General features: G+C 40.3%; 1 protein-coding gene across 3 annotated transcripts in view; it reads left to right on the plus strand.

Moving 5' to 3' along the window:
* SNTG1 (syntrophin gamma 1) overlaps positions 1-25,794 on the plus strand; it is a 567,484-nt gene that overhangs the window by 465,409 nt on the left and 76,281 nt on the right. For all 3 annotated transcript variants that reach the window (XM_030553070.1, XM_030553068.1, XM_030553071.1), the window contains one exon: positions 5,035-5,106. In XM_030553070.1, the coding sequence (XP_030408930.1) occupies positions 5,035-5,106 (72 nt within the window). The remainder of the gene's footprint in view (positions 1-5,034; positions 5,107-25,794) is intronic.

Genomic DNA, 25,794 nt, shown 5'->3' on the forward strand with positions numbered 1-25,794 from the left:
GAAGGCATGGGGACTATCAGAGCCTTTTGCATGCTGTGGAAATGAATTTTCAGAACATCTGTGTCTCCAGATTTCATCTTGAATGTGACTTTTTATACTTTGTATGAGCAGCAGAGGCGGGGGAGATAGGGGAAAGGGAAAGTGGGCTGAGTAATATCATTGATTTAATTTGAAATTAGCCAGCAAAAAGTTTAGGGCCAGTTTTTACTATTCTTACTCACGTTAAGTAGTGCCTCACTTGAACCCTAACTCAACAAAGCATTTAAGCAGTCGTGAGGTCCCATTACAGTAAAACACACATTTAAGTGCTTTATTGGGTAGGAATAGATTTAAGCATGTGCTTTAAGATAAGCACATCAATTGTCAAATACATTGGTAGTGGCAAGGGAAGTTAAAAATTCAAAAGACAGACCGAAAGCACAAGAGTGTTTCGTGATTTTTGAACTTTCGGAATTAGCTGTACTGCCTATGCTTAGGTGCTTTGATGAATCAGGGCCTGAGCAAGAAGTCTCAATAATTTCATTGGGGCTGCTCACAGGCCTTTGGTTCTGAGAGGAGGCAGAGAGAAATTGAAGCTTCAAACTGGAGGAAAAAAGTCTTTTCTCTATGAGCTGGGAGGGAAACAGAAGTAAATTTCTATGTCCTGTAGAGCAGATTGAAAGTTACCACTCACTGTGAATAAGGGTGGATGAATCTGACCCTGAGACAGCACAATTATTGTTAGTTTTGGAGAAAACTTTTTCAAGGAGATCTGATTTTTTTTAAAAAATATTCATTCAGGGCCAGATTCTAATGTTCTTACTGGTGCTGAGTAGCACCTTATTCCAGAAGTATTCCTACTGAGTTCAATGGAACTACTTATCAAGTATTTTTTTAAATAAAAATATAATACTTTTCTCCAGAAGGTGAGGCAGTGGGGAAGATAGGCAATCAGAGGGGGATCACCCCCAGAAAAAGCTAACATTTGCAAGAGGGCTGGAGAGTCTCGCATCCCTGACTGCCTCCAGTCCTGGGTCAAACTCGCACAGAAATCATGAGAATTGACAATGCTGGTTGCTACTCATTGAATGAGAGTTTCATTGTCAATCTGGCCCTTTCACACTGGGTAAAGGGCTCAAAAAGCATTAAGTAGCTCTAAAACCTCTGGATCTGGCCATGGAAGGATTCTCTTGGCACAGACACTTGTAGAAGATGGCTGTAACATCCTCTTTTCCCTCCTACCCCCATCCCCAAACACACACACACATAGTGGGTGTGCTAGAGGCAGGAGAGACCGCAGCACCCAGTACTGCAGAGATTCCAGGCAGTCGTGCTGCACTTAGGGCAGCCCCAAAAGGCTGCTGTAACTTGGACAGTTTCCAGGGATTAAAGGCACTTTACACATCCTTTCTTCTGGGCTGCAAGTTCCATGCAGCAAAATATCCCACCCAGTATGAGTAAGAGTATCAGACTCTGGTCCTTGATTCTAAGACAGTCAAAGAGAAATTAGAGCTTAGAACCAGTGGGAAAAAGTCTTTTCTCCATGAGCTGGGAAGGAAACCGAAGTAAAATTGTACATCCTATAGTGCATGTTGAAAGAGAGTGACACTAAGAGTGCCTTAACATAAAATAAAAAAGCCTTTGGAGAGTAATTTTCACCAGACAGTAAGTGCAATGCATGCACGTTTTGGGGTATTGGACAAAATTGCTTTATTTTAAAAGATTGCAATAGTTATAAAAAGGATTTTGAACATCATGTTTTATAACTATACACTTTTGTGCACACTTATGTCTGCAATCATATAGCAATATGTGTTGTTTTTTTCTTGTAATTTTCAAAGATTAGTATCAAACTGTTTCAATATCACAATTTTTCAGCTTCTAATTATGGGTTACTTAAATGGGAGTCATAAAAGGACTATACTTTTTTGCAGCATAAGCTCCCTGAATCAAGTTGCTTTCTAAACAGGGATGTGATGCCAATATTTTTACAAAGAGCTTTTATAGAATTTTTCTTCTTTTTCTTTTTTTATTTTTTGGGACTTCCTGAGGTCTTTTCCAACCCTAATCTTCTATGATCTGCTCTTTTTTTCCCCTTCTCATTTGAAAAATAACACTTTTCTTCTAACTATACTAAAAAAAGCAGCCACGACACTTGTTTGTCTTTGATTATTTATTTTTTAAAGTTCTAAAAGGTAGCAAGTGCAAAAAGGCATTGTCTCAGGTACCCTCTGAGCCACAGCTAATCCTCTGCTCCTGAGAAAGTATACTTGCATCTAGGCAACTGTGCTGGCCACTGTTTGGGAGGAGATAGAGCCAGGGCTCCACCTCTTGCCCCTCCTCTTGCTCAGAGGGTAGAGTATCATGCATGCCATCCCCATGCTTAGAGCTGGGATCTGAGTAGATTCTGTATGGGCAGTGTGTTCTTCACCTGTCCTTATTCCTCTGTATAGCCAAGTAGAATTCAATCATAAAGTGATTATATATTTTCACATAATTCCCTATTTCTCAGTAGTAGCACTCTATCAAATATGGTTTGTCAACTATGGTTTGTCCTCATGTATGTGTACATATGCTGGCATGTATTTATAACATATTTGTAGTACGTTTTACCAGACATAAAACATGTGGACATGCCACTGAGAATTTTTATTCATATGAGTAGTCCCATTTACTTTATTGTGATTACTCATGTGAGGTATGGGACTATTTATATGAATAAAGGTTTGCAGGATGGTAACTCATACTAGGAAAATCTTCCTTTGTTTTTGTTCCTGTATGGGCTTCTCTGATTGCCACCCATAAACCAAGACTTTAATAGGCTACAGCCCAGATAAGAAGTTAATTATACTCTATGCAGTGCTAACACTCTTGTTCCTTACTAAATGTAATTAAGGATATAAAAGAGGTTTAGAAAAAACAAATAAGGGCCAAATCCTGCATTGTTTACACAAGCAAAAGTCCCTTCCACAGAAATGGGGTTTTTGTTAGAGTAAAGACTTCAGGATTTGGATGTATATGATTGAATCTGAAGATCCTTTTTATTGTTTGTAATAGAAAGGATGGGGAGAGGGGTGAACTATGTAACATAGATGACTGCAGACAATTAGAACTCTATTAAAAGAGCAAATATAACACTTAATCTTTTTGATCTTTTCATTACTGAATTTTATTTTAGTAAGATAAAGTGATTGAGCTTATGTTTCTCTTGTCTGAGTTTCAGTTATTTTAATCTATATGCTCAACAAGATTTAGTACAATTACACATTTGTTATGCAACTCCATAATCAAATTAACCATAAAGAGACAGTGTCATCCTTTAGTAAGTCTCATGTAGAAAACAGATGAAAAATGGAAATTTATATCAGCAAACATCTTGGTGTGTTAATAGTTATTTTGAAGTAATCAATATAAAACCGTTAAACAAATCTGTGCATGATACAACATAAAAAATGGGCAAACACTTTATAAAGTCCTAGATTGCTATATTACCCCAATACTTCCCACAATAGCTCCTCAACAATCTAACATACCTCTCTCATGCATGTCCGTAGTTTCACTTAGGAAAAGGGATAAGTTATCTCATATATTTTAAAAGATATTTTTATTCTCAAGTCTTGGAGACCAAATATATTTGCTCTTTCATTTGTCCTGTTCTTGAATATCAATAGCAATGATGTCTCAACCACTTTCATAGGATTCTGTTCTACTGTCCAATTTCTTTTACTGTTAAGAACTTTTTTTTCTAATATATAACCTCAACTTTTCAGACCACTGTTCCTTGTCCCTCTGTCTTCTGAAACTATGAATAGTTCCTTTCTTTCCTTTATCTCAGTTTCCTTGGAGGTACTTATAGAGTCTGATCATATATATCTTGATTCTTCTCCAGACTGTATAAATTTTGCTGCCTGTTTCTGTCTTTTCTAAATCCTATTAATTAACCCTTATATCATTTTATTATAATCTGTAATGTTTCCATGTAATACAATTGTTTTAAAATTAATACTTGTAAAAATCAATGTTATGTCCTGGGATAAACTTTTAGGTGGACCAGAAGTATTTTTCAGAGCTTAATGTTTGAAGAGTGCAAGAGTAGACACTTGCTAACACGAATATGATTCTTAGGCCTGATCTATACTTGGCAGGGGGCAGGGAATTGATGTAAGTTACACAACTTCATCTACGTCAATCTACTTATCACGGTGTCTTCACCATGGTGAGTCGACTGCTGCCACTCCCCCGTTGACTCTGTCTGCATCTCTCGCCAAGCCAGAGTACAGGAGTCGACGAGAGAGTGCTCAAGGATCAATTTATCGCGTTTCGCTGCCGGTTGATCTGGCCACTAGTAAAGACATACCTGGTAGCTGTTGTCTCCTTTCCTGTGTTTGGATTGTAAACTCTTTGGGGACTGTCTTTTGTTAGATGTTTCTACACTGCTTAGTGCAGTAGTGTCCTTTTGTATATTTGGGGGCCTTACCACAATATAAATAATAAAAATAACACTACATGGGGCAGTGTGCAACAGGCCTTTGTGTCTGCTCAGTGAGGGGAAGCACAAAAAGAATGCCTTTTTTACAAGTCCTGTGCAAAGGTCTGTCAGGATTGCTCAGGGACTGCTCCCTCAGTGCATCTATCTGCAGTGGCCAACAGCACTCCAAAGGCAGCAGGGAGAAGACAGAGGCTTGGCCCAACCCCATTCTTGATCCTACAGGAAAGCTAGTTGCACCACCCTAAAGGATGATATTGCCTGAATACAGCCCCACTGTACCCCAGGACACTCAGGGAGGTAAAGTGCTTCCCTGAGGTACAATGTCTCTTTGGGCTCCCTGTGGAGTAGTGTGCTTCCTCAGCACTGCCTACCTGAGGGCTAAATGTGTCAGTATGACCCATGGTAACAGTTCTGTAAGGCAATGTTGTGTGTCTTTTATGTGCATATGCAGTGTATCAATGAAAGAAAATCCTTGGGACAGGACAAAATGGTCTATAAACTGTATCACTAAAACAAAGAAAAATTACATTATTTACTGTATTTTTGTTTATTGTTTTTTTCCCAAGGTCACCACGTGGGATTGGACACGAGCTGAAAAAACATTTTCAGTTTATGAGATCATGTGCAAAATTCTCAAGGTATGAGGAGCAAATGTAAAAAGTTATGGAGGAGGCAGCAGAAAGGCAAGGGGGGAAAACATCATAGCTAGATAAATTGCAGAGCGTGCTGTCAGGAAGAGCTTGAACCTTTTCCCTTTGGAGTCAATGGCAAAACTCCTAGTGACATGAGTGGGTACATGATGAGCAAAGTTTTTCCAAAGCGCTGCAGGATTGGATGTAAACTGAGTTTAACTGGGTTACCGTCCACATAGGAAAGTGTTTTTTTTTTCACCGTGATCCAGTATGTGTTTTACATTGGGAAAACATTTTATAGCTTCTCAACCAATATAACATTTGTAATATAAATAATTTTAACTGAACAACTACAAAAATAGAGATTGATTCTGCCTTCAGATACATGAATGCAACTCTCATTGATTGCCACAGAAGCTTGCACCCATGTACCTGTGCACTGGATAGCGCTCTGAAAATATATACATTGGTGTTCTCAAAAACTTGTCATTTACTGCTTTTAACCATAATTTACTCCATTCGTTGTATTCTCAATACATAGAAGGAGCAACTAAATAATGTTTAAACAGTTATCTTTGCAAATGGCAAGGTTTTAAGGGGATCATATTTCATGTAACAGTATTGCATGTTATATATTTAATGTCATTTCGCGCTTACTATATTGACATTCTTTGTTTTAAACATCATGGAAATTGAACATTCGTGTAATAATTTTCATGTATATTAAATACAATGTAAAAATTGGAGAAAACAAAACAGAGTAGGAAAATATTTCTCTTTCCATACATTTGAAATGATACTTTCCTTATTTTATTTTCTCCCTGATACATGTGTAAGGGAATTTGATGATTTCTCAACTTTTAATGTGGCCTCTATTAGAAGTCATTTATCATTTGACAGCAGTGTGATAGGACAATAACAGTGATATTTCCATGGTGTGGCAACTTATCTGAAATCTTGGCTTTTTAATAGTAACCTTTGTAAATACCATGTTAGAAAAAGTTCCCAGTTACACTCTTAAAATGTTATAGTTTGGTGAAAGTATCAAGAATTCTGTCAAATGCAGATATTTAGAGTAATGTTAAGGTGTCTGTGCAGTGTTGTGCATAGTCAGAGTTAATTATGAGGGCCTGATGGTGCAGCAAACACTGGGCAGTGGGTACATGAGTCATTTTTCTCATATAAATAGTGCTCCTGAAGTCAGTACCAAGACAATGTCCCATCCAAATATTTAATTATACAAGTTTAATTAAAAATAACAAATACTAATATTACATAGATCCTTTATCATTTTTTAAAATGTATTCCTCCATTCCCTTCCTTGCTACCTTATTCTCTCCCTCACATGTTTACTCTTTTCATTCTTTTCCCCATTAACCATCTCTCCTTTCCCCCTATCTTCCTCTATTTCCTAGGAGGTCACCCTTGAACATCTTTCCAAATGCTGCAGATTTCTTTTCCCCTTTTCTCCCCTGAATGGCAGAAGCTAGGATTCCGGGAAGAGAAAATTCAGTGCTGTTAAGTCATCTTTCCTCTTGCCTGGCTATGGAGGCCAGCTGGGGTTTAAAACGGCTCTCTGCCCATGTTAGAATAGTTCCTCATCCTCTCTAATGTATGTCAACTGGAACAGTCCCTTAGGAATCATTTGGCTGGGTAATCACTGCAGGCTGATCTGGCCATACCTCTCTCACTTCCTGGATGGCCTCACAACACCATCTATTTGCAGGGGATAGGAGTAGGTGGTATAGTATATGCCATGCTGGCTGTGTATCACCAGAGGATTTCCCTAAGAGCGGGGGTTTCTCTAAGGGCAACTTTTAACTTTTCTTTATGCCACTAAAACAATGCTAAGGGAACTTAATTTGGGTCGATGGCCTTGTCCAGTTATTGCCTAAGATTTTTTCAACTACTGCATAATAATACAATTGGAGCTAAAATTAAACTGATGGGTGAGTGGTGGAGAAGAAAAGAGGGAGAGAAAAATCTTCATTATATATTTACTACTTCATTAATATTTAATTATTTCTGTGTTATCTGAAAGCCTGGGCTAGCTATTGAAGTCTGAAACTGAGTTAGAGTAGATTCTTTAGGTGAAATATTTGTGAAAAAACAGTGAAATCACCTTACTCTTCCATTAATCCCCACTTTTTCCCAGTCCTGCACAGTGTGTACCGTGGATTTTGCCTTGTTATGTCTAAGTATAAAAACATTAAAAATTATGCAGTTTCAACTTCACATTACCAATGGCACAGACAGGGTCTCTGTAGATCTTGGAAGTTATTCAGGATTTCTGTCAGAATCATAAATCTTGCTTGTTTTTAGCAGTGCAACCTTCTAGAGACACTCCATGGATGTAACTGAAATAGATGCAGCTAAGAAAAATGACTTAGTTGCATTGTCTATTCTCATGTCCAAACCCCGTCCCTTCTATAGTACATTGTGTACTTCTTTTGTCATGAATTTGTTTTCCTTAAGGAATGAGTTTGGGTGAGGGGGAAGGAATGTCAGTCGTGAATGCAGTGCTCAGGCTGGAATTTTTTAAAGGCTTTAGCCTAAGTTGTCTTGCTTAGCTTTCAACATAGAGAAAAGCTTGTCCCTTCTGTGACAGAAGAGGGACTCAGCCACCCTCTCAGCACCCTCTCCATAAACTGCAAAGGAGAGAAATGGATAGCCTGAGAGGGGGAAAAAACCCTCCAACTGTACAGTCTGTTACCTATACTACATACCACTCCCCCACACTACACCTTTTTGTGTTACAGAAGCAGCTGAATCCAGGGGGTTCTAACACAACTATTCTTCTCAGGAGCCAATGAAAGTTACCCCGGTTTTCCATAGATACCTGGGGATCTATCAAGTTTATGAGCAAATTGTGTGGCCCTTTCCATAGGGAAGCAAGCCTTTTGCATACTATTTGATGGGATGATATGCAGGAATTTCCACAAACAGAGAGTATCAGAGGGGTAGCCGTGCTAGTCTGGATCTGTAAAAGCAGAAAAGAGTCCTGTGGCACCTTATAGACTAACAGACGTTTTGGAGCATGAGCTTTCGTGGGTGAATACCCACTTCATCAGATGCATTTAGTGGAAATTTCCAGGGGCAGCTATATATATGCAGGCAAGCTAGAGATAATGAGGTAGTTCAATCAGGGAGGATGAGGCCCTGTTCTAACAAACAGAGATTTATTTTCCCTTGGATGGAAAACAAAAATCTTACCTACTCCATAATTTACACATAGAAATGGGGGGATAGGCCTCGTCTTTCATTTAATATATGGGTGGTGAGTCCCTTCATCTTGACATCCGTAAAGAACTGCAAAATGGAAGGTTAATTAGATACATATTGGAATGATCATGAAAGTTAATCAGCGCAAACAATGTAAAGGGAAAACCTAAAGGAATTCTAAGATTCGAATGAGAGGCAAGATGAGAGAATAAGGAAGTCTCCATAGACCAGTGCTCTATTAAAGAGGGAAAAGAGAGTAGATTACTTGTCATCATCAAATATAATAACCAGTGTCATTATCTTTCTATACACCTATGCCCTTATATTGGTATAGGGAATCATAAAAATGTAGGGCTGGCAGGGACCCCAAGAGGTCATCTAATCCATCCCTTGTGTGTTGAGGGGGTGCCCCTAGTATACCTAGACTATCCCTAAAAGCAGCAAAGAGTCCTGTGGCACCTTATAGACTAACAGACATATTGAAGCATGAGCTTTCGTGGGTGAATACCCACTTCATCAGATGCATCCGACGAGGTGGATATTCACCCACGAAAGCTTATGCTCCAATACTTCTGTTGGTCTATAAGGTGCCACAGGACTCTTTGCTGCTTTTACAGATCCAGACTAACACAGCTACCCCTCTGATATTAGACTGTCCCTGGCAGGTGTTTGTCTAACCTATTCTTAAAAACCTCCAATGACAGGGATTCCACAACCTCCCTTGGTAACATATTCCAGTGTTTAACTATCCTTATAGTTAGAAAGATTTTCTTAATATCTAAACTAAATCTCCCTTGCTGTGGATTAAGCCAATTACTACTTGTCCTACCTGCAGTGAACATGGAGAACAATTGACCACCATTCTCTTTAAACAGCCCTTAGCATATTTGAAGAGTTATCAAGTCCCTCCTCATTCTTCTTTTCTCAAGACTAAATGTGCCCAGTTTTTTAACCTTTCCTCATAGGTCATGTTATCTAAACTTATCATTTTTATTGCTCTCCTCTGGAGTTTCTCCAATTTGTACACATCTTTCCTAAAATGTGGCACCCAGATGGAGCTACTATAAGGTGGGTGTATAATTGGTTGGAAAACCATTCCCAGAGAGTAATTATCAGTGGTTCATAGTCAAGCTGGAAGGACATATTGAATGGGGTTCCGGAGGGATCAGTTCTGGGTCCAGATCTGTTCAATATCTTTATCAGTAATTGAGATAATGGCTTAGAGAGTACACTTACAAATTTGCATATGATACCAAGATAATAGATTGGAGAAAGTCCAGGGAAGAGCAACAAAAATGATTAAAGGTCTAGAAAACATGACCTGTGAGGGAAGATTGAAAAAAATTGGGTTTGTTTAGTCTGGAGAAGAGAAGACTGAGAGGGGATATAACAGTTTTCAAGTACATAAAAGATTGTTACAAGGAGGAGGGAAAAATTGTTCTCAATCACTGAGGATAGGACAAGAAGCAATGGGCGTAAATTGCAGCAAGGGCAGTTTAGGTTGGACTTTAGGACAAACTTCCTAACTGTTAGGGTGGTTAGACAAACACCTTTCAGGGATGGTCTAGATAATACTTAGTCCTTCAATAAGTGCAGTGGAGTAGACTAGATGACCTGTCAAGGTCCCTTCTGCTCCTACAATTCTATGATTCTGTGATTCTATGTCTGCTACTTCCTCCTATCCACTGGGCTGGTAACCCTATAAAAGAAGGACATTGGATTGGATGATAGGACTTCACCCATTCTCAATGAGTTCTTTAAAATAATTGCTAATGCTTCTGAGATTGTTTCAGCTAGTTCCTTAAGTACCATAGGGCAAATTTCATTAGACCCTGCTGACTTTAATACATCTAATTTATCTAAATGTTCTTTAACCTTGTCTTTGCCTAATCTGTCTTGTGTTCCTTCCCTGTTGTTGTTATGTTTATAGCCACTCATAAACTCATTTCAACCAACCATATGTTTTCTAAATATATTCTATGGATTTGGCGTCATGACAATTTTTAGGAAAAAGTTCCTTAACTGTCACCGACTTATCTTATTATTTTCTCCAGGCCATTTAACATCTTTGACCTTCAGATTTTTCATAGGTAGCACTATGCCTATTTTAACCAATCTTACGGCAATGTTGAGAGATCTAATCAAATAATGTTTATAAAGCACATCACAAAGGGAACTACTGCAGAACTATAAATACCACTGATTTACACAAATATGTAAACCTTATTTTTTTCATGAACTGTGTCCCACTCTGGAGTTGTCATAGGAGAACAAATCATTTATCAAATAGGTTGAATCTGAACTAGGTTATTTTATGCTTCAGAGGAGGCACAACAAAAATCTTTTACACCATGATTCATTAAAAGCACTTGCTCATGCTTAACTTTAAGCACAAGCTTATGTTCATTCCTGTTAAGAACATGCTTAGTGCTTTGCTCAATAGAGATGGAGGATTAAGTACTCTTTCAACAGGAGTCTTGATGCAGCTAGCAAATTGTACATGGATCAGGGATTTGTCTTGTAGGTTTACTGAGAGAAAATCATGGAAAATATATGCTAAAATGTCTCGTATTTTGGCAAATCAGTTGCCAAATTGTGTCTTATTCACACTGGCTTTCCAAATTACAGAAATTTTCAGTTTATCTCAGGGATGGGACAACTTTTATGCTTTGGGAATTAGAGCTGCTAGAGCCCAGTGCTTTGATCCCTTGTGTCTCTACCAGTTGTTTCTGAACTCATGTTTTCTATTACCCATGGAGCTCAGGATGCAGTTTTGCAGCTCCTAAGGAATTTTGTTTTGCTGTAAGTAAAATCAGTCCTCGCACCCACTTGCACACAAGTCCCAAAATGTCAAAAGCAATGAATAACTTTTGAAAATCCACGAATGTCTTGTCTTTCATGACAGTTGTGACAAAGATCCAGCATTATTCATTTCACCTAAGCATAGATTGTAATTTGACAGTGTTTCCTCTCCAGTGTCTGAGGATTTATTTGCTTGCCAGTATTAACAAAATCATGTATTTGAAAATGCACATTTAAAGCCTCCCACTTTAACTTATTTGACTGATATTTTTATAGCAGGCAATTCTACATCTCGGTGATCATATCAGACTTACCTAGCTACATCTCTCTCAGAATGAATTGTCCTTCAAAAATGTTTTCAGTGTGTTAGGCTAAAAAACTTCAATCACTGGCATATACATTGTTTTTTAGCTTCGAATGCTATATTAGCATTTTTCTCCTGATATATGCTGGCAACTTTCTCCACTAAATATCCCTTCTATAATTCCAAGCCACACCAATTGTTACCTCTGTTCCCCTAAAAACCAACCCAGGGTCACACTTGTATTAGTTTTATTACAATGCTGTTGTTAGGTCAGATAAAAAAGAGATGGAGCTTATTTATACACGCACACATTCACTGCATTCATACCCTCATGCACCCACACACTTACACAGGCGGAGAGTTACCGGAGACAACATGGAGGCTGAGAAGCTGAAGCGTGGTAGATCTGCTGTGTCTGCCTGCGGTCACGAATCCAGGCTGCTGAGTAGATCGAGAAGCAGCAGCTTGTGTGCATGCCTTCTTCCTCTTATTTTGGAACTGGACGGCTCCTGTCACGTGCACCGAGTTTCCTTTCTGAGTCCGTCACCAAGAAGCATTCCCAGACCAGTTTCTTTCATGCATACCAGGTTCTTCTTTTCTTTACAGCACTTCATGACTGCCTTGTCAGGGCAGATTATATCAGACACACCTGGTTCCTGGCTCTGGGCTCCACTCTCCTTGCAGTTCCTCTCTGCCCAGTCCCACATACACTCCCTTGTTCACACTCCCTCATTCACACACTCTCTGAGGGATGGGATATTACAAAGCTTGGAAGTTCATACAAGTAACTTGAAAAGGTTACAGAGCTTGCAAAGGTTACAAAACTTTAAAGGCTGTGCTAACAATCACTGAATTTACAAAGTCTGCAAAAAGGTTGCAGAACTTGATACAAGTTACAGATCTTACAAGCGCATTTGAGCAGAGGCTTTACATAACACCAATGATACAATGGGAGAACCTATTCTAAGCTTGTCCCAGGTTGTCTTTAGTTCTCCCCTTATTTTTCCCAACTCTGACTACAGCTCTAATGAGCCATCAAGCTGGTTGTGATTAGAGACATTTGCCACCATAAATTTCTCTTTTAGACCAGGACATTGATTTTCTTCATGTGGGGAAGTTTAGTTTCTTCCTTATCACATATAAACATATAGAGTGGTACAAGTATCTGATCCTACAAAATATTACAATACTCAATATTAGAGGACAATGTTGAATAATATATTCAAAGTACTATATAAACTTCAACTAACTAATCCTTATAATACCAAGAGGTATGTAGTTATTATAATCCCCTTTTTTCTCTGTCGAAAATATACCTAATTAAGTTAGGCGACTATCAAATGCAGCTTCCATTGACTTCAATTAAAATATGTGGCCTATTAATTCTAATTTCAAGTTTTTAGAATAAAATAATTATTTCAAAAGCTGATGTGAATATTTCATCAAGGCAATAGTATTCATCAAAATAAATATGAACTCTGTGCTAAATCTTCTAAATACACTGAAAAATCTGCATTACTTTATAAAGACTATTCATACTAAAGAATTTCAATTTGACATATTAGATTTTAACATGTAATACAGATATCATTCAGTAGGTCCAAACTGCATCATATATCAAACAAATTCCAGTTAAATTAGAATGAGTTGTTCATTATGACAATGAAGGTGGGAGGGATAGCTCAGTGGTTTGAGCATTGGTTCAGTCCTTGAGGGGCCACTTAGGGATCTGGGGCAAAATCAGTACTTGGTCCTGCTAGTGAAGGCAGGGGGCTGGACTCAATGACCTTTCAGGGTCCCTTCCAGTTCTATGAGATAGGTATATCTCAGTGAAATACCTAGAAGAGTAATATTGAGCCCCATTAAAAGGATATTAAGTCAATATAAATATGGCTTTTTTTTTCTTCCAGCCCTTGAATAATTTTTGGAGCTGCATATAGAGCAGGGCCGTCCTGAGGCATAGGCAACATAGGCAGCTGCGTAGGACACCTGAAAATTTGGGGCACCACTGGTCTTAGTGTCCACCCCCTTGTTTTCCTACCCATGTTCTGACCCTTCCTGCAGGCTCCCACAGATGGCTGCTGCAACCTGGTGTATCTTCCTTGGGAGGGAATCTAGTAGTTAAAAGTGAAAAAGCCTCCAGCCTGCCAGACCTATTAGCACAACATTGAAACTGTTAAAGAGCCATTCAAGGGGTAATGAAGCCATTTAACAGGCATTTGCCAAATCCCAGGTATATACTGGTTACAGAGTAGCAGCCACGTTAGTCTATATTCGCAAAAAGAACAGGAGTACTTGTGGCACCTTAGAGACTAACAAATTTATTTGAGCATAAGCTTTCATGGGCTACAGCTCACTTCTTCGGATGCCCACGAAAGCTTATGCCCAAATAAATTTTTATACTGTCAGTTTCTGACTTTACTGACAAAAACAGTTGTGCATGACTGTAATATTTACACAGAACACGTCAGTCTACAGGACCTTAGTTTAAAATTTGCTTTAAAAATATTTCATTAGTGGGCTGGTGAAGATTATAAAATCACATCTCTAAAAAATGCTTGCATAGACTTTTAGATGCACAATCATCTTTAGCCTTAAATGTTTGGATCTTCAGACATACAGTTTTTTAAATAAATCCTTCAAAAGACTTCCCTTATCTAAAATACACATTTTAATATCTATAGTTTAAAAAAATATGTGCTTCCAAGTCTTCCTGTCCTTTCTGTCCATCCCTTCACCGCCTCTCTCCCCACTCCCCACTGAAGAGAGCCCTTAAAGGGACAACAGTCCTCCCCTTCCAGATAGCTGGACAAAGAGTTTCCCTTTCTTTAATTCTGACTATCTGATGAACTAGTTTTAAGAGAACCCTCCAGCAAAATCAGTACCTTAGTAAGACACAAAATCCTTGTTATACCTAAAATCTTTGGAAACATATTTTTTAAAGTTGGTGAAATTTCGTAAACATGTCTATTGTTATGAAGATCACAAAAAGTAAATTAGTGTTCCCTTTTCCTAAAAGCAATGAACATTGTTATGAACACACTAAACCTCTGTAATTAATTTAAAGTAATGTCTTTGTTTCAGTGAGTTAAATATGTAGTAATCTGGAATGCTGGTTTAAGGCTTAAGAGTACATTTAAAATATAAATTCATCTTAGAAATACTGATTAGGAAAATATAAAACAGAGAAGAGCTGCATCATGTATTCCATTATATGTAATGTTGTATTCAGCAGGACAGCTGACTCACCCTTACTATGAAGTTTTTGCAAATAAATCTCTGACAAACTTCAGGGCATATCAAAAAACCTGTGACTGACATTTTTTATTCCCAAATTTTAGTGCTTTTATTTAGGTACCTTCTTCATGTCCATTCTGCATGAGGGAGAGGGTATGAGGGGTCTCTGTGGGGAACTGTGACTCTTCGCCACCATAAGGCAGGCCGGGCATCTCATTATCCTTTGCTGTCTTGTCCCTCCTCCCCCTCCCCCACCGGGCTGTGAGCTTGGGCTGCCATTGGGCATAGGGGCACTAGTTTAATAATACTGCGTAGGGCCCCATAAATCCTAAGGACGGCCCTGATATAGAGTGAAAGACGTAAGAATTCAATCTGCTTAGTTTATCAAAAAGAAGATCAAGAAGTGTCTTGATTATGATATATAAGTACATTATGAAGAAAATATCAGGTAGCAAAGGGCTGTTTAATGAGAAGTGTAATGGGAAACAATGCCTGGAAGTAAAAGCTAGACTGATTCCAATTAGAAATAAGACACATATTTAAAAGTGAGAGGATTAACTGGATTCTCCATCTCTTGAAGTCTTCAGATTAAGACCAGATGCCTTTCTGGAAAATACAGTTTACTCAAACACAAGTTATTGGACTCAAGATAGGAGTGACTGGAATAATATAGAACTGATGGTTTTGTCCAAGATAAAGATGCAGCATTTAGAGTGTCTCAAAATCTTAGAAAGACAAAGAATGGAAGACGGTAGGATGGGATGTTTTTAATGATGGAAGAAAAGCAAGAAGAAACTTGTTTTAACAGACTCTGTCTTTTGTGTGTGGTGCTCTGCCAACTACCAGCCAATTCTGGCTTCCTTTAAACACAGCAGGATTAACCAAGAGAAACCCTTAGAGACAGACAGGAGTTGCCACAGCACCACTGCAGAGGTAGGCCCATTTTCTGAGCCCAGACCTAAAATGTGTATCCAGCTAAAATGGTGGGTGCTTTTAGGGTATGTGTTTGTAAATATTAGCCTGTGTAAATATAATATGCTTTGAAGTTCTGAGATAAAAGGCACTACATAATTAAACATTTTGTTATTTAGACCATTTTTTTCTTTTTAATCTAGTGTGGTATGATCTTTTAGGCAGGTTAATCAAATTATATTAAAATGTTATATCCAGGATAGTCAAAATTGCCTTTATTTCCTAAAGTTAGTTTTTACCACCATGGAAGACTCCACTTTCAATCATGAGTAAATCCCTTCTGTAGTCTGATCACCTCCTCTCTAGTTCCTGGGTGTCAAATCACAGATGTTTTGAGACCTACAGTAAAAATGCTATTTTATTTGACATGAAGCAGTAATTGTAGTCTGATGGCAAATTAGCTCTGAAATGAAATAGGGAACGATTATGTCCATATAGGCAAGGTGTCAGGATGGTGAACAGCTGGAGTTTATGCAAGGTATTATTCATATCAGTACAGTTAGTTCCTTACTATTTTCCTAATCGGTTCCAACCTGAAGGCACAGAAGGCTCAAGTCATATTTCAAACTCTCACTTCCCAACTATCCCTGTGTGCATGACTCACTAAATGCAATTCGTTTCATTTTTATCTTGGGTGCTGTAATGATGCATTCTTTACTCAAATTAAACCCCTAGCTAGAACAGCCGCCTCTGACCTTAACTTTATCAGCACAGAATAATTACTCTTGGTGGTAAAAATAACTCATTTTACAGTATGTTTTTATTATAAAAATAGATATGATGAGAAAAAGGGAGAAATACAGGAAACAATTGTGCATTCAGATAATGTGACAGACCAGTGCGAACAAAAATACACTACAGATAGTATATGAAGAATCCAGTCTTCTGATTACATCTATTTGACAATCAGCATAGTTGCTGTGGACCAATATGGTCTCAAGAAATAACTTTAAACAGCCTCAAGGTTACTTAAAATACTACTAGCTGTGAATACTGCCAAAGGAATATTCAGGCAGGGAGGAATCACTGGCCACAGCTCTTGTGCCGAGGGATGAAAAAGCAAGGATAAAGAGCTGGCTATACAAGTTGTGTACATTTGAAAGAGTCCCCAGTGCAAAGAAAATTCTCAGCTAGCCACTTCAGCTGCCTTTAGTCTGTTTTTAAGCTGCCAGAGCAATCTAGTCAAGCCAGGGATCCAACCCTGGGAGGCTGTATTAATTGATAGGTCGAGTAACAGAGACCAAAGTCTTGTTTACTTTAGTAAATTTTCATGTTCTGCAGGGCAATGTGCTCTAGTAATCAGTCATTTCTGCTCCTGCATGCCTCAGCCTCTCCTCTCCCCACCTCCTCAACTCCTGCTCTTGTCCCTTCTCCTGCTGCTATCCCCATGGATTCTTGTGTCACTTCCCTGGGCTCCTGCTCCTTAATCTGCCATGTTTTCCTTTCTCCATGGTTCCTGGCTTAACCCCAGTTTGCTCCTATCCTCCCCTTTCCCTCTACTCCTTCCTATATTCCCCCCAACAAACCCACAGTCATATGTCCCCATGTCTTCCTGCCCCTTCTGGCTCCTGATAACTCCGTTGTACCCTGAACTCTTGTTCCTATGCCCCAACATACACCCTGCATCTCTCTCACCCCATTCCTCAGCACTCTGCATTCAAAACAGGCTGCCTCATCCTTCTTTCCATATTATCTGGGCATCATCAGATAACACTGAGATAACAAGAGAAACCATTCTCCTTATTCTCAGTACCCGCAGCCCCCTGCAGGAGGAGTAATGGCAGGGAAAGTTCTGCTTGACAACTGCAACCCTGAGATGGAGCAAACTCACTTGCCCTGTGGAGATGGAGCATGCTCAGTGTGCACTCTTGAGAGAATTTAGCTGTCAAGTCTCTACTGAGTGCATGTGAACTACCATTTTGAAAAAGCAATTAACTTGGCCAAATTATGACAGATTTTTATGGGTATGGCAAAAGGCACATCCTTGACATCAATCCCACCATCACCATCCAATTTGAAGTCTGTGCTGCAAAGCGTGGAAATACCAGAGCTCGTCAACAACACTGTTGTATAAAGTTCTTTAATATGGGCAAAACAATGTAGTTTTTGGTAACCTTGTTCTCAGAATTGAATAAACTCTTTTAGCTGATACTTAATAAGAACATTCAGCCTGAAGCAGACACCTTTAATGGAAAATATCAGCTCAAACAGTTAAAGTTTGGCAAAGTTATAAGCAAATCTAAACAGAGTCTTATATCAGGCAACCTTAACTTTGGACCTCACTATTTTTTCCACCTATACTAATATGTAATATTCAAGGGCATGACCCTGCAGCATGCTGACCTTCATTGGCAGCTCAGCACCTCCAAGGTAATGTTAAGCATATTGCATCTCACTGCACCACTCCTCTGTACTAAGGCTTTTCTCAGATGTCCATTTGGTGAAAACTGCCATTAGTGCTTCTTTGCAATGTTAGAAAAAGGATATAATCTCAGCATACACACACACACACACACACACACACACACCTCAGCATGTCTCTCAGCAAATAAATACCAGGGGCTATTTTCACCAAACAGAAATCTGGGAAAAATATCAGTACAGGAAGCAGATACTGGGTGCATATGTGTGTGTATGTACATGTTCATTATGTTATGCCTTCTCTTCCCTATTATTTATTAATAAGAATGTTTTATGAAACAATATCTTTGTTACTCTGAAGTGAAATTGCTCTTGCTGTTTGTAAGTGCTATCAAAATCATCTCCATAGTAACTAATTGTGATGCCATGGAAGAGTGTTCTTAAAAAGAGGAATACAAAAGGGAGCATGTGAACCTCTTAGAAAGTGGAGTTATCTATTTATGCAGAAATACCCAGCAGCTAAATGTGAGGGAAGATTAATATCTAAAATAATAATAAACTTGGGCACAGAGTGTGAAGAATTAATTAATAATCAGTTACTAAATAAATGATGACTGGAGGTGCAAAATGCCTGCTAAATTGTTTTTTTAACTTCTCTTTACACCTAATGTGTTCTAGAATTAATGCTTACATATGTATAGCGCTTTTTATTTTTAAAGGACCTAGTCAAGTATTGGGCCCAATTACTGTGTCTGGTAAGCCCCCTTTGCATTTCTGCTGCAAAGAGGTCATTGAGCTGGCTTCACCAGTGAGCAGAGGATCTTATCAACTTTTTCCCATCTACATAGTATAAAATGTTGATATGATAAAATCATTTCCATTAATGTGAAAGTGGTAGCTGAACTGAATATCTGTTTAAAGAATGAAATTAAAGTCACCTGATACCAGAGAGTCTATTTTGCCCAATAACTCTCCTCAGGACAGATTGTGAATGCCTTCCTCATGCTGGTGAATGTTGCCGCCAATGGGACTGCAAAAATGGTTCACCAACATGAGGAAGGGATTCAGTCTAGCCCAAAATGATCCATGTGAGTTAGATACACTTTGGTCACCCAGTCTTGGAAGCTGTTGCTGAGTAGGTACGGTTAGGTTCTGAGCACTTTCAACTCCCATTGACTGCAGTGGAAGCTCAGTCCATTCCCATATTGGATGATTACTTACTAGTGTTTACCAGCTATATTTTAAGTAAAATAAAAGGTAGTGAGCCCTTCAAAAAAGGAGCAGTGTTTATCTGGAGAGCATGGAGTTTTTAGAGAAAATAGACTTTCTGGAGAGATCTGAAGATAATGCCACTGTCTGATGATTGTGAAGTATTCCACTTTAACTTGATCTTTTCAAGTTAATGAACCGTGCTAGTTTCCCTTGGAGAAATTTATTGCTCTTATTTAATAGGTACATCATTATTAACTTGGCAAACAGGAGTCACCCCTCCTGACAGCAGGGATGCTGGATTACATAGCATGTGGACATGAGCCAAAGACCTTCCTAACAGTTAGTTTTGCTGCAAGGCTGTTTCTTTGGACTTTTTGTGGTAATAAATAAATAAATGGATAGATAAAATGACCTTTTTTGAGTGGAGAGTCAGGAAACTGGTACAACTTTCCCTTCTTGTGACAATTCTTTCCTAGAGAATTTGTTTTTAATTGTGGTCCCAGGCAAATACTACCATTAAATCATTATTAGTCTCATACAGCACATATGAAGTCATCACAAAGTTCAGTAAAGGCCACCACAGACTAATAAGTGATAATAAAAGAACAAGATTATGATAATCACTAAGCGAGTGTCTGAGTGCATTATAGTTATACTGAAGTGAAACATCTTATCAACAAAACAACTTCCATGAGATGAAAAGTTAGTTAATAAGGATGGCATCTTAGTCCAGCTCAGCATACAAGACTCCAGACATTTTTATCTCATATTTGCAGCATCCTTTAGAGGTTTTCTAAATGCTTTTCATGCCTTCAGGGGGAGGGCATACTACCCTGAACGAATAACTTTTTGGGACAGGTGCATAGTATTTTTGTTAAAAAAATTTGTTAAAAAAATTGACACACACCTTGGTCTGTCCATTGACCTGCTTATTCATTAGTAAACAGAAAGTACAATTAGATACATAGGGACAGGTTTGGAGTGTTGCACACCTACGCACAGGTGAAAAAGTAATGAAAAGTGCAGGGACTACAAGGGAACTTAATCCTGCATTGAGGAGTGCTGCTCAGCTGCTAGATAACTTTTGCCTAGCAGAAGGAAAATGGCCTGAGGAACAGATATAGCTCAGAGTCCTGTTAGCGTGAAGAGGCTCACTCTTTGCAAAACTCTGCACATTTACATGTTCATTTTGTCAGGCCCCTCGCTAAATAGATTCATTGACTTATATGAGTGTGGCCATGAAACCCTGATGTGTTAAATCCAACCTTGTAAAGACAGGCACTATTCTCCTGTCCCTGTGTATGCTATTCAGTGGTTAATTTGTGTGTGTGGAGGCCTGTCTGGGCTCAGTCCCAGCACTACTAGGCTTGGTAGTTCATAGCCCTAGCACACCTGTGCTTGTTATGTTAGTTATGAAAGTTTAAAAAAATCCCTATTTTTTGCTCTGAAATGTGTTTTTTCTTGAAGTTCTCAACACGGTTGTAGCCATCAGGATCATAACCAGGGTGGAGTGAGTGGGGCAGCTGCCCAAGGTGCAAAGCTGGGGGAGTAGGGGTGGAAAAATGGGATGGGCGAATAACATGGTAGGGGATACAGCTCTGCAGCAGGACTGGGACCCCAGGGGTCCCATTACCATACCATGCCATTCTTGTGCACTACTGTTGGCGGCAGCGCTGCCTTCAGAGCTAGATGCCTGGCCAGAAGCCACCACTCTCCAGCCACCCAGCTCCAAAGGCAGCACTGCCATGAGAAGCAGCATAGAAGTAAGGGTGGCATGGTATTGCCACCACCCGCAGAGGCACAAAAGTAAGGGTGACAGGTATGGTAATGGGACCCGTGGATCCAGGTCCCACTGCAGGGCTCTGCCTCCTACCTTTTCTTTTTTCATCCGTCCCATTTTTCTGCCTCCCTCCCCTGGCTTTGTGCCCTGGGTGGCTGCCCCATTCACCCTGCCATGGGTGGTTACAGCTCTGGTACAATATGTGGTGTAAACATCTAACACTAGTACGTTTTCAAATAAACTTGTTATGACTGAACATGCAGCAGTATTACTGTCATTGGACAAAAGTTACAGGAGTGTTTTCAGTAGGTAATATGTTATTATTTATTAGTAAGGCTAGTCATGGTGGTTACGACAGTCATGGATTCTGTGACTTTACCAGATCTTTGTGATTTCTTCACCTGCCCACAGTTGAAGCCAGAGCTGGAGCTGTGGCTATGCTCCCCACATAGCCCCACAATGGGGATCACAGCCGGGGCTGTGTGCTCCTGCCCCGCAGTTTGCGACAGGGGCTGCAGCCAGGGCCATGGGCTCCTGCCCCGCGGTGGGGCTGCAGCCAGGGCTGTGCACATCTGTCACGCAGCTTATATTGTTATTTTTAGTAAAAGTCATGGACAGGTCACAGGCTCCGTGAATTTCTGTTTGTTGCCCATGACCTGTCCATGACTTTTACTAAAAATAACTGTGACAAAATCTTAGCCTTATTTATCAGTGTTCTAAATATGATGGTGATAGATTCAATTCCATGTACCGTCTAAGTTGTTAGTAGTGTGTGCATATTTTGAGATCATGTTTATTTTTAATTCTTTGCTACCATCCAAGTATAAAAGTGTCATGATTTGTCCTCTAACCCAGGGGTGTCCAATCTGGAGACTGGGGGACACTTATGGCCTTGGGCTCTAACTTCTGGCCTTTGAGATGGCTGTTAAGAAAATTAATATTTGATTATTATTGAAAAATGAGATTGCTAAGTGGTGCTCTACAAGTTGATAAATTGGAATATTTTCACTATGGAGAGAAGCATAGGGGTTGTCACCTCGCCAGTAGTCTCTCACTACTTCCCTGCAGTTCTAGTGTGAGCTTAGGGTGGTCTTGAGTAGCTGCTGTCCCTTCCCTGGTTCAGCTGTTGTACAACTTGCCTGGTGGCTGACTGCTCCATCAAAGGGAAAGGAGGGAAGTAGTTCAGTCTTCTCCCATTGCCTGCTTACCTACCCATTAGTATCAGAGGGGTAGCTGTGTTAGTCTGGATCTGTAAAAGCAGCAAAGAATCCTGTGGCACCTTATAGACTAACAGACGTTTTGGAGCAAGAGCTTTCGTGGGTGAATACCCACTTCGTCAGATGCATGTAGTGGAAATTTCCAGGGGTAGTTATATATATGCAGGCAAGCTAGAGATAATGAGGTTAGTTCAATCAGGGAGGATGAGGCCCTGTTCTAGCAATTGAGGTGTGAAAACCAAGGGAGGAGAAACTGGTTTTGTAGTTGGCAAGCCATTCACAGTCTTTGTTTAATCCTGAGCTGATGGTGTCAAATTTGCAGATGAACTGAAGCTCAGCAGTTTCTCTTTGAAGTCTGGTCCTGAAGTTTTTTTGCTGCAGGATTGTCATAACCTTAGTCCCAGATTTGGACCTTAGCGTCCAAAATATGGGGGTTAGCATGAAAACCTCCAAGCTTAGTTACCAGCTTGGACCTGGTACTTGCTGCCACCACCCAAAAAATTAGAGTGTTTTGGGGCACTCTGGTCCCCCTGAAAAACCTTCCCTGGGGACCCCAAGACCCAAATCCCTTGAGTCTCACAACAAAGGGAAATAATCCTTTTTCCCTTTCCCCCTCCAGGTGCTCCTGGAGAGATACACAGACACAAGCTCTGTGAATCCAAACAGAGTGACTCCCCCTCTCCATTCCCAGTCCTGGAAACAAAAAAAAGCACTTTCCTCTTTACCCAGAGGAAATGCAAAATCAGGCTAGCAAATTCAACACACACAGATCTCCCCCCTGATTTCTTCCTCCTACCAATTCCCTGGTGAGTACAGACTCAATTTTCCTGAAATTTCCCAGTAAAGAAAACTTCAACAGGTCTTAAAAGAAAGCTTTATATAAAAAGAAAGAAAAAATACATACAAATGGTCTCTCTGTATTAAGGTGACACAATACAGGGTTAATTGCTTAGAAGAATATTGAATAAACAGCCTTATTCAAAAAGAATACAAATCAAAGCACTCCAGCACTTATATTCATGCAAATACCAAAGAAAAGAAACCATATAACTTACTATCTGATCTCTTTGTCCTTACACTTAGAAACAGAAGACTAGAAAGTAGAAACTACTTCTCCAAAGCTCAGAGAAAACAGGCGGACAGAAAACAAAAACTCAGACACAAACTTCCCTCCACCCAGAGTTGAAAAAATCCGGTTTCCTGATTGGTCCTCTGGTCAGGTGCTTCAGGTGGAAGAGACATTAACCCTTAGCTATCTGTTTATGACACGCCCCCCAAATTGCAGACAGTGGGGAAGCTCACTGGCGGCGATTTCCTTCTAGAACTTGAAAATAAACAGATTAATACAACACATGCACCTTTACATATACTCCTAAGTATATAACTAACAGACTTCTACATTTTAAGAACACTTTTTAACTACTGAATTCTGGGAAACTCTCACGGGAGAGTGCATCAGCTACTTTGTTAGAAGCTCCTGTGATGTGCTGAATTTCAAAATCAAAATCTTGGAGAGCTAAACTCCAACGAAGAAGTTTCTTGTTGTTCCCCTTGGCAGTATGAAGCCACTTTAGTGCAGCATGGTCAGTTTGTAGTTGGAACCGCCGTCCCCAAACATATGGGCGCAGCTTTTCCAGGGTGTACACAATGGCATAGCATTCCTTTTCACTGACTGACCAGTGACTTTCCCTCTCAGACAGTTTCTTGCTGAGAAACACGACAGGATGGAAGTTGTGATCTGTTGCTTCCTGCATGAGCACTGCTCCTATACCACGCTCAGATGCATCCGTGGTTACTAGGAATGGCTTGTCAAAGTCCGGGGCCCTGAGTACAGGGTCAGACATGAGCGTTGCCTTAAGCTGGGTAAAGGCTTTTTGACACTCATCAGTCCACTTAACGGCATTTGGCTGGGTCTTTTTGGTTAGGTCGGTCAATGGGGCAGCGATTTGGCTGTAGTGTGGTACAAATTGCCTGTAGTATCCGGCCAAGCCTAAGAAGGATTGGACCTGCTTCTTGGACCGTGGGACAGGCCACTTTTGGATAGCATCCACCTTGGCCTGTAGGGGGTTTATGGTTCCTCGACCCACCTGGTGCCCCAGGTAAGTCACTCTGTTTTGGCCTATTTGACACTTTTTGGCCTTAACAGTTAGTCCGGCCTGCCTGATGCGCTCAAAGACCTTTTCCAGGTGCAGTAGGTGTTCGGGCCAGGAGTCTGAAAAAATGGCCACATCATCGAGGTAGGCAACTGCAAATTCTCCCAGTCCAGCTAGTAGACCATCTACCAGCGTCTGGAAGGTGGCGGGTGCATTTCGAAGGCCGAAAGGAAGGACATTGAATTCATACACCCCCGCATGGGTGACGAATGCTGACCTCTCCTTGGCAGGTTCATCTAGCGGTACTTGCCAGTACCCCTTGGTTAAGTCTATTGTAGAGATGAACTGGGCACGTCCCAACTTCTCCAATAGCTCATCAATGCGTGGCATTGGATAGTTGTCCGGACGAGTTACCGCATTTAGCTTACGGTAGTCCATGCAAAAGCATATTTCCCCATCTGGTTTGGGTACTAGAACCACTGGAGATGCCCATGCACTGGTAGATGGGCGGATTATACCCATCTGTAGCATGTTCTGGATCTCCCGTTCTATAGCAGCTTGGGCATGAGGAGACACCCGGTAGGGTGGGGTTCTGATTGGGTGAGCATTACCTGTATCAATGGAGTGGTATGCCCGTTCAGTCCGTCCTGGCGTGGCTGAGAACAATGGGGCGAAGCTAGTGCACAGCTCCTTGATTTGTCGCCGCTGCAGACGTTCCAGGGTGGTTGAGAGGTTCACCTCTTCCACGCCACCGTCTTTTTTCCCGTCGTAGTAGACACCGTCAGGCCACTCAGCATCATCTCCCTGGACTGTAAACTGACAAACCTGTAAGTCTCTGGAATAGAAAGGCTTGAGAGAATTAACATGGTACACTTTAGGCTTTAGTGAGGAATTGGGAAATGCTATGAGGTAGTTTACAGTTCCCAGGCGCTCTTGGACCGTGAATGGCCCTTCCCATGATGCTTCCATCTTATGGGCCTGTTGCGCCTTCAAGACCATAACCTGGTCTCCTACCTTGAAGGAACGTTCTCTGGCATGTCTGTCATACCAGGCCTTTTGCTCTTCTTGAGCATCCTTTAGGTTCTCTCTAGCAAGGGCTAAAGAGTGTTGGAGGGTGCTTTGTAGGTTGCTTACAAAGTCCAGAATGTTAGTTCCTGGAGAAGGCGTAAACCCCTCCCATTGCTGCTTCACCAACTGTAATGGCCCCTTAACCTCGTGACCATACACAAGTTCAAATGGTGAAAACCCTAAACTGGGATGTGGTACAGCCCTGTAGGCAAACAGCAACTGCTGCAACACTAGGTCCCAATTATTGGAGAATTCATTGATGAATTTTCGTATCATGGCCCCCAAAGCTTCATTGAACTTTCCACCAGGCCATTGGTTTGATGGTGGTACGGGGTGGCAACCAAGTGATTCACCCCATGAGTTTCCCACAGTTTTTCCATGGTCCCTGCCAGGAAATTAGACCCTGAATCTGTAAGGATGTCGGAG

Source organism: Gopherus evgoodei, chromosome 2 (genome assembly GCF_007399415.2).
Source record: "Gopherus evgoodei ecotype Sinaloan lineage chromosome 2, rGopEvg1_v1.p, whole genome shotgun sequence".
Classification (NCBI taxonomy): domain Eukaryota; kingdom Metazoa; phylum Chordata; order Testudines; family Testudinidae; genus Gopherus; species Gopherus evgoodei.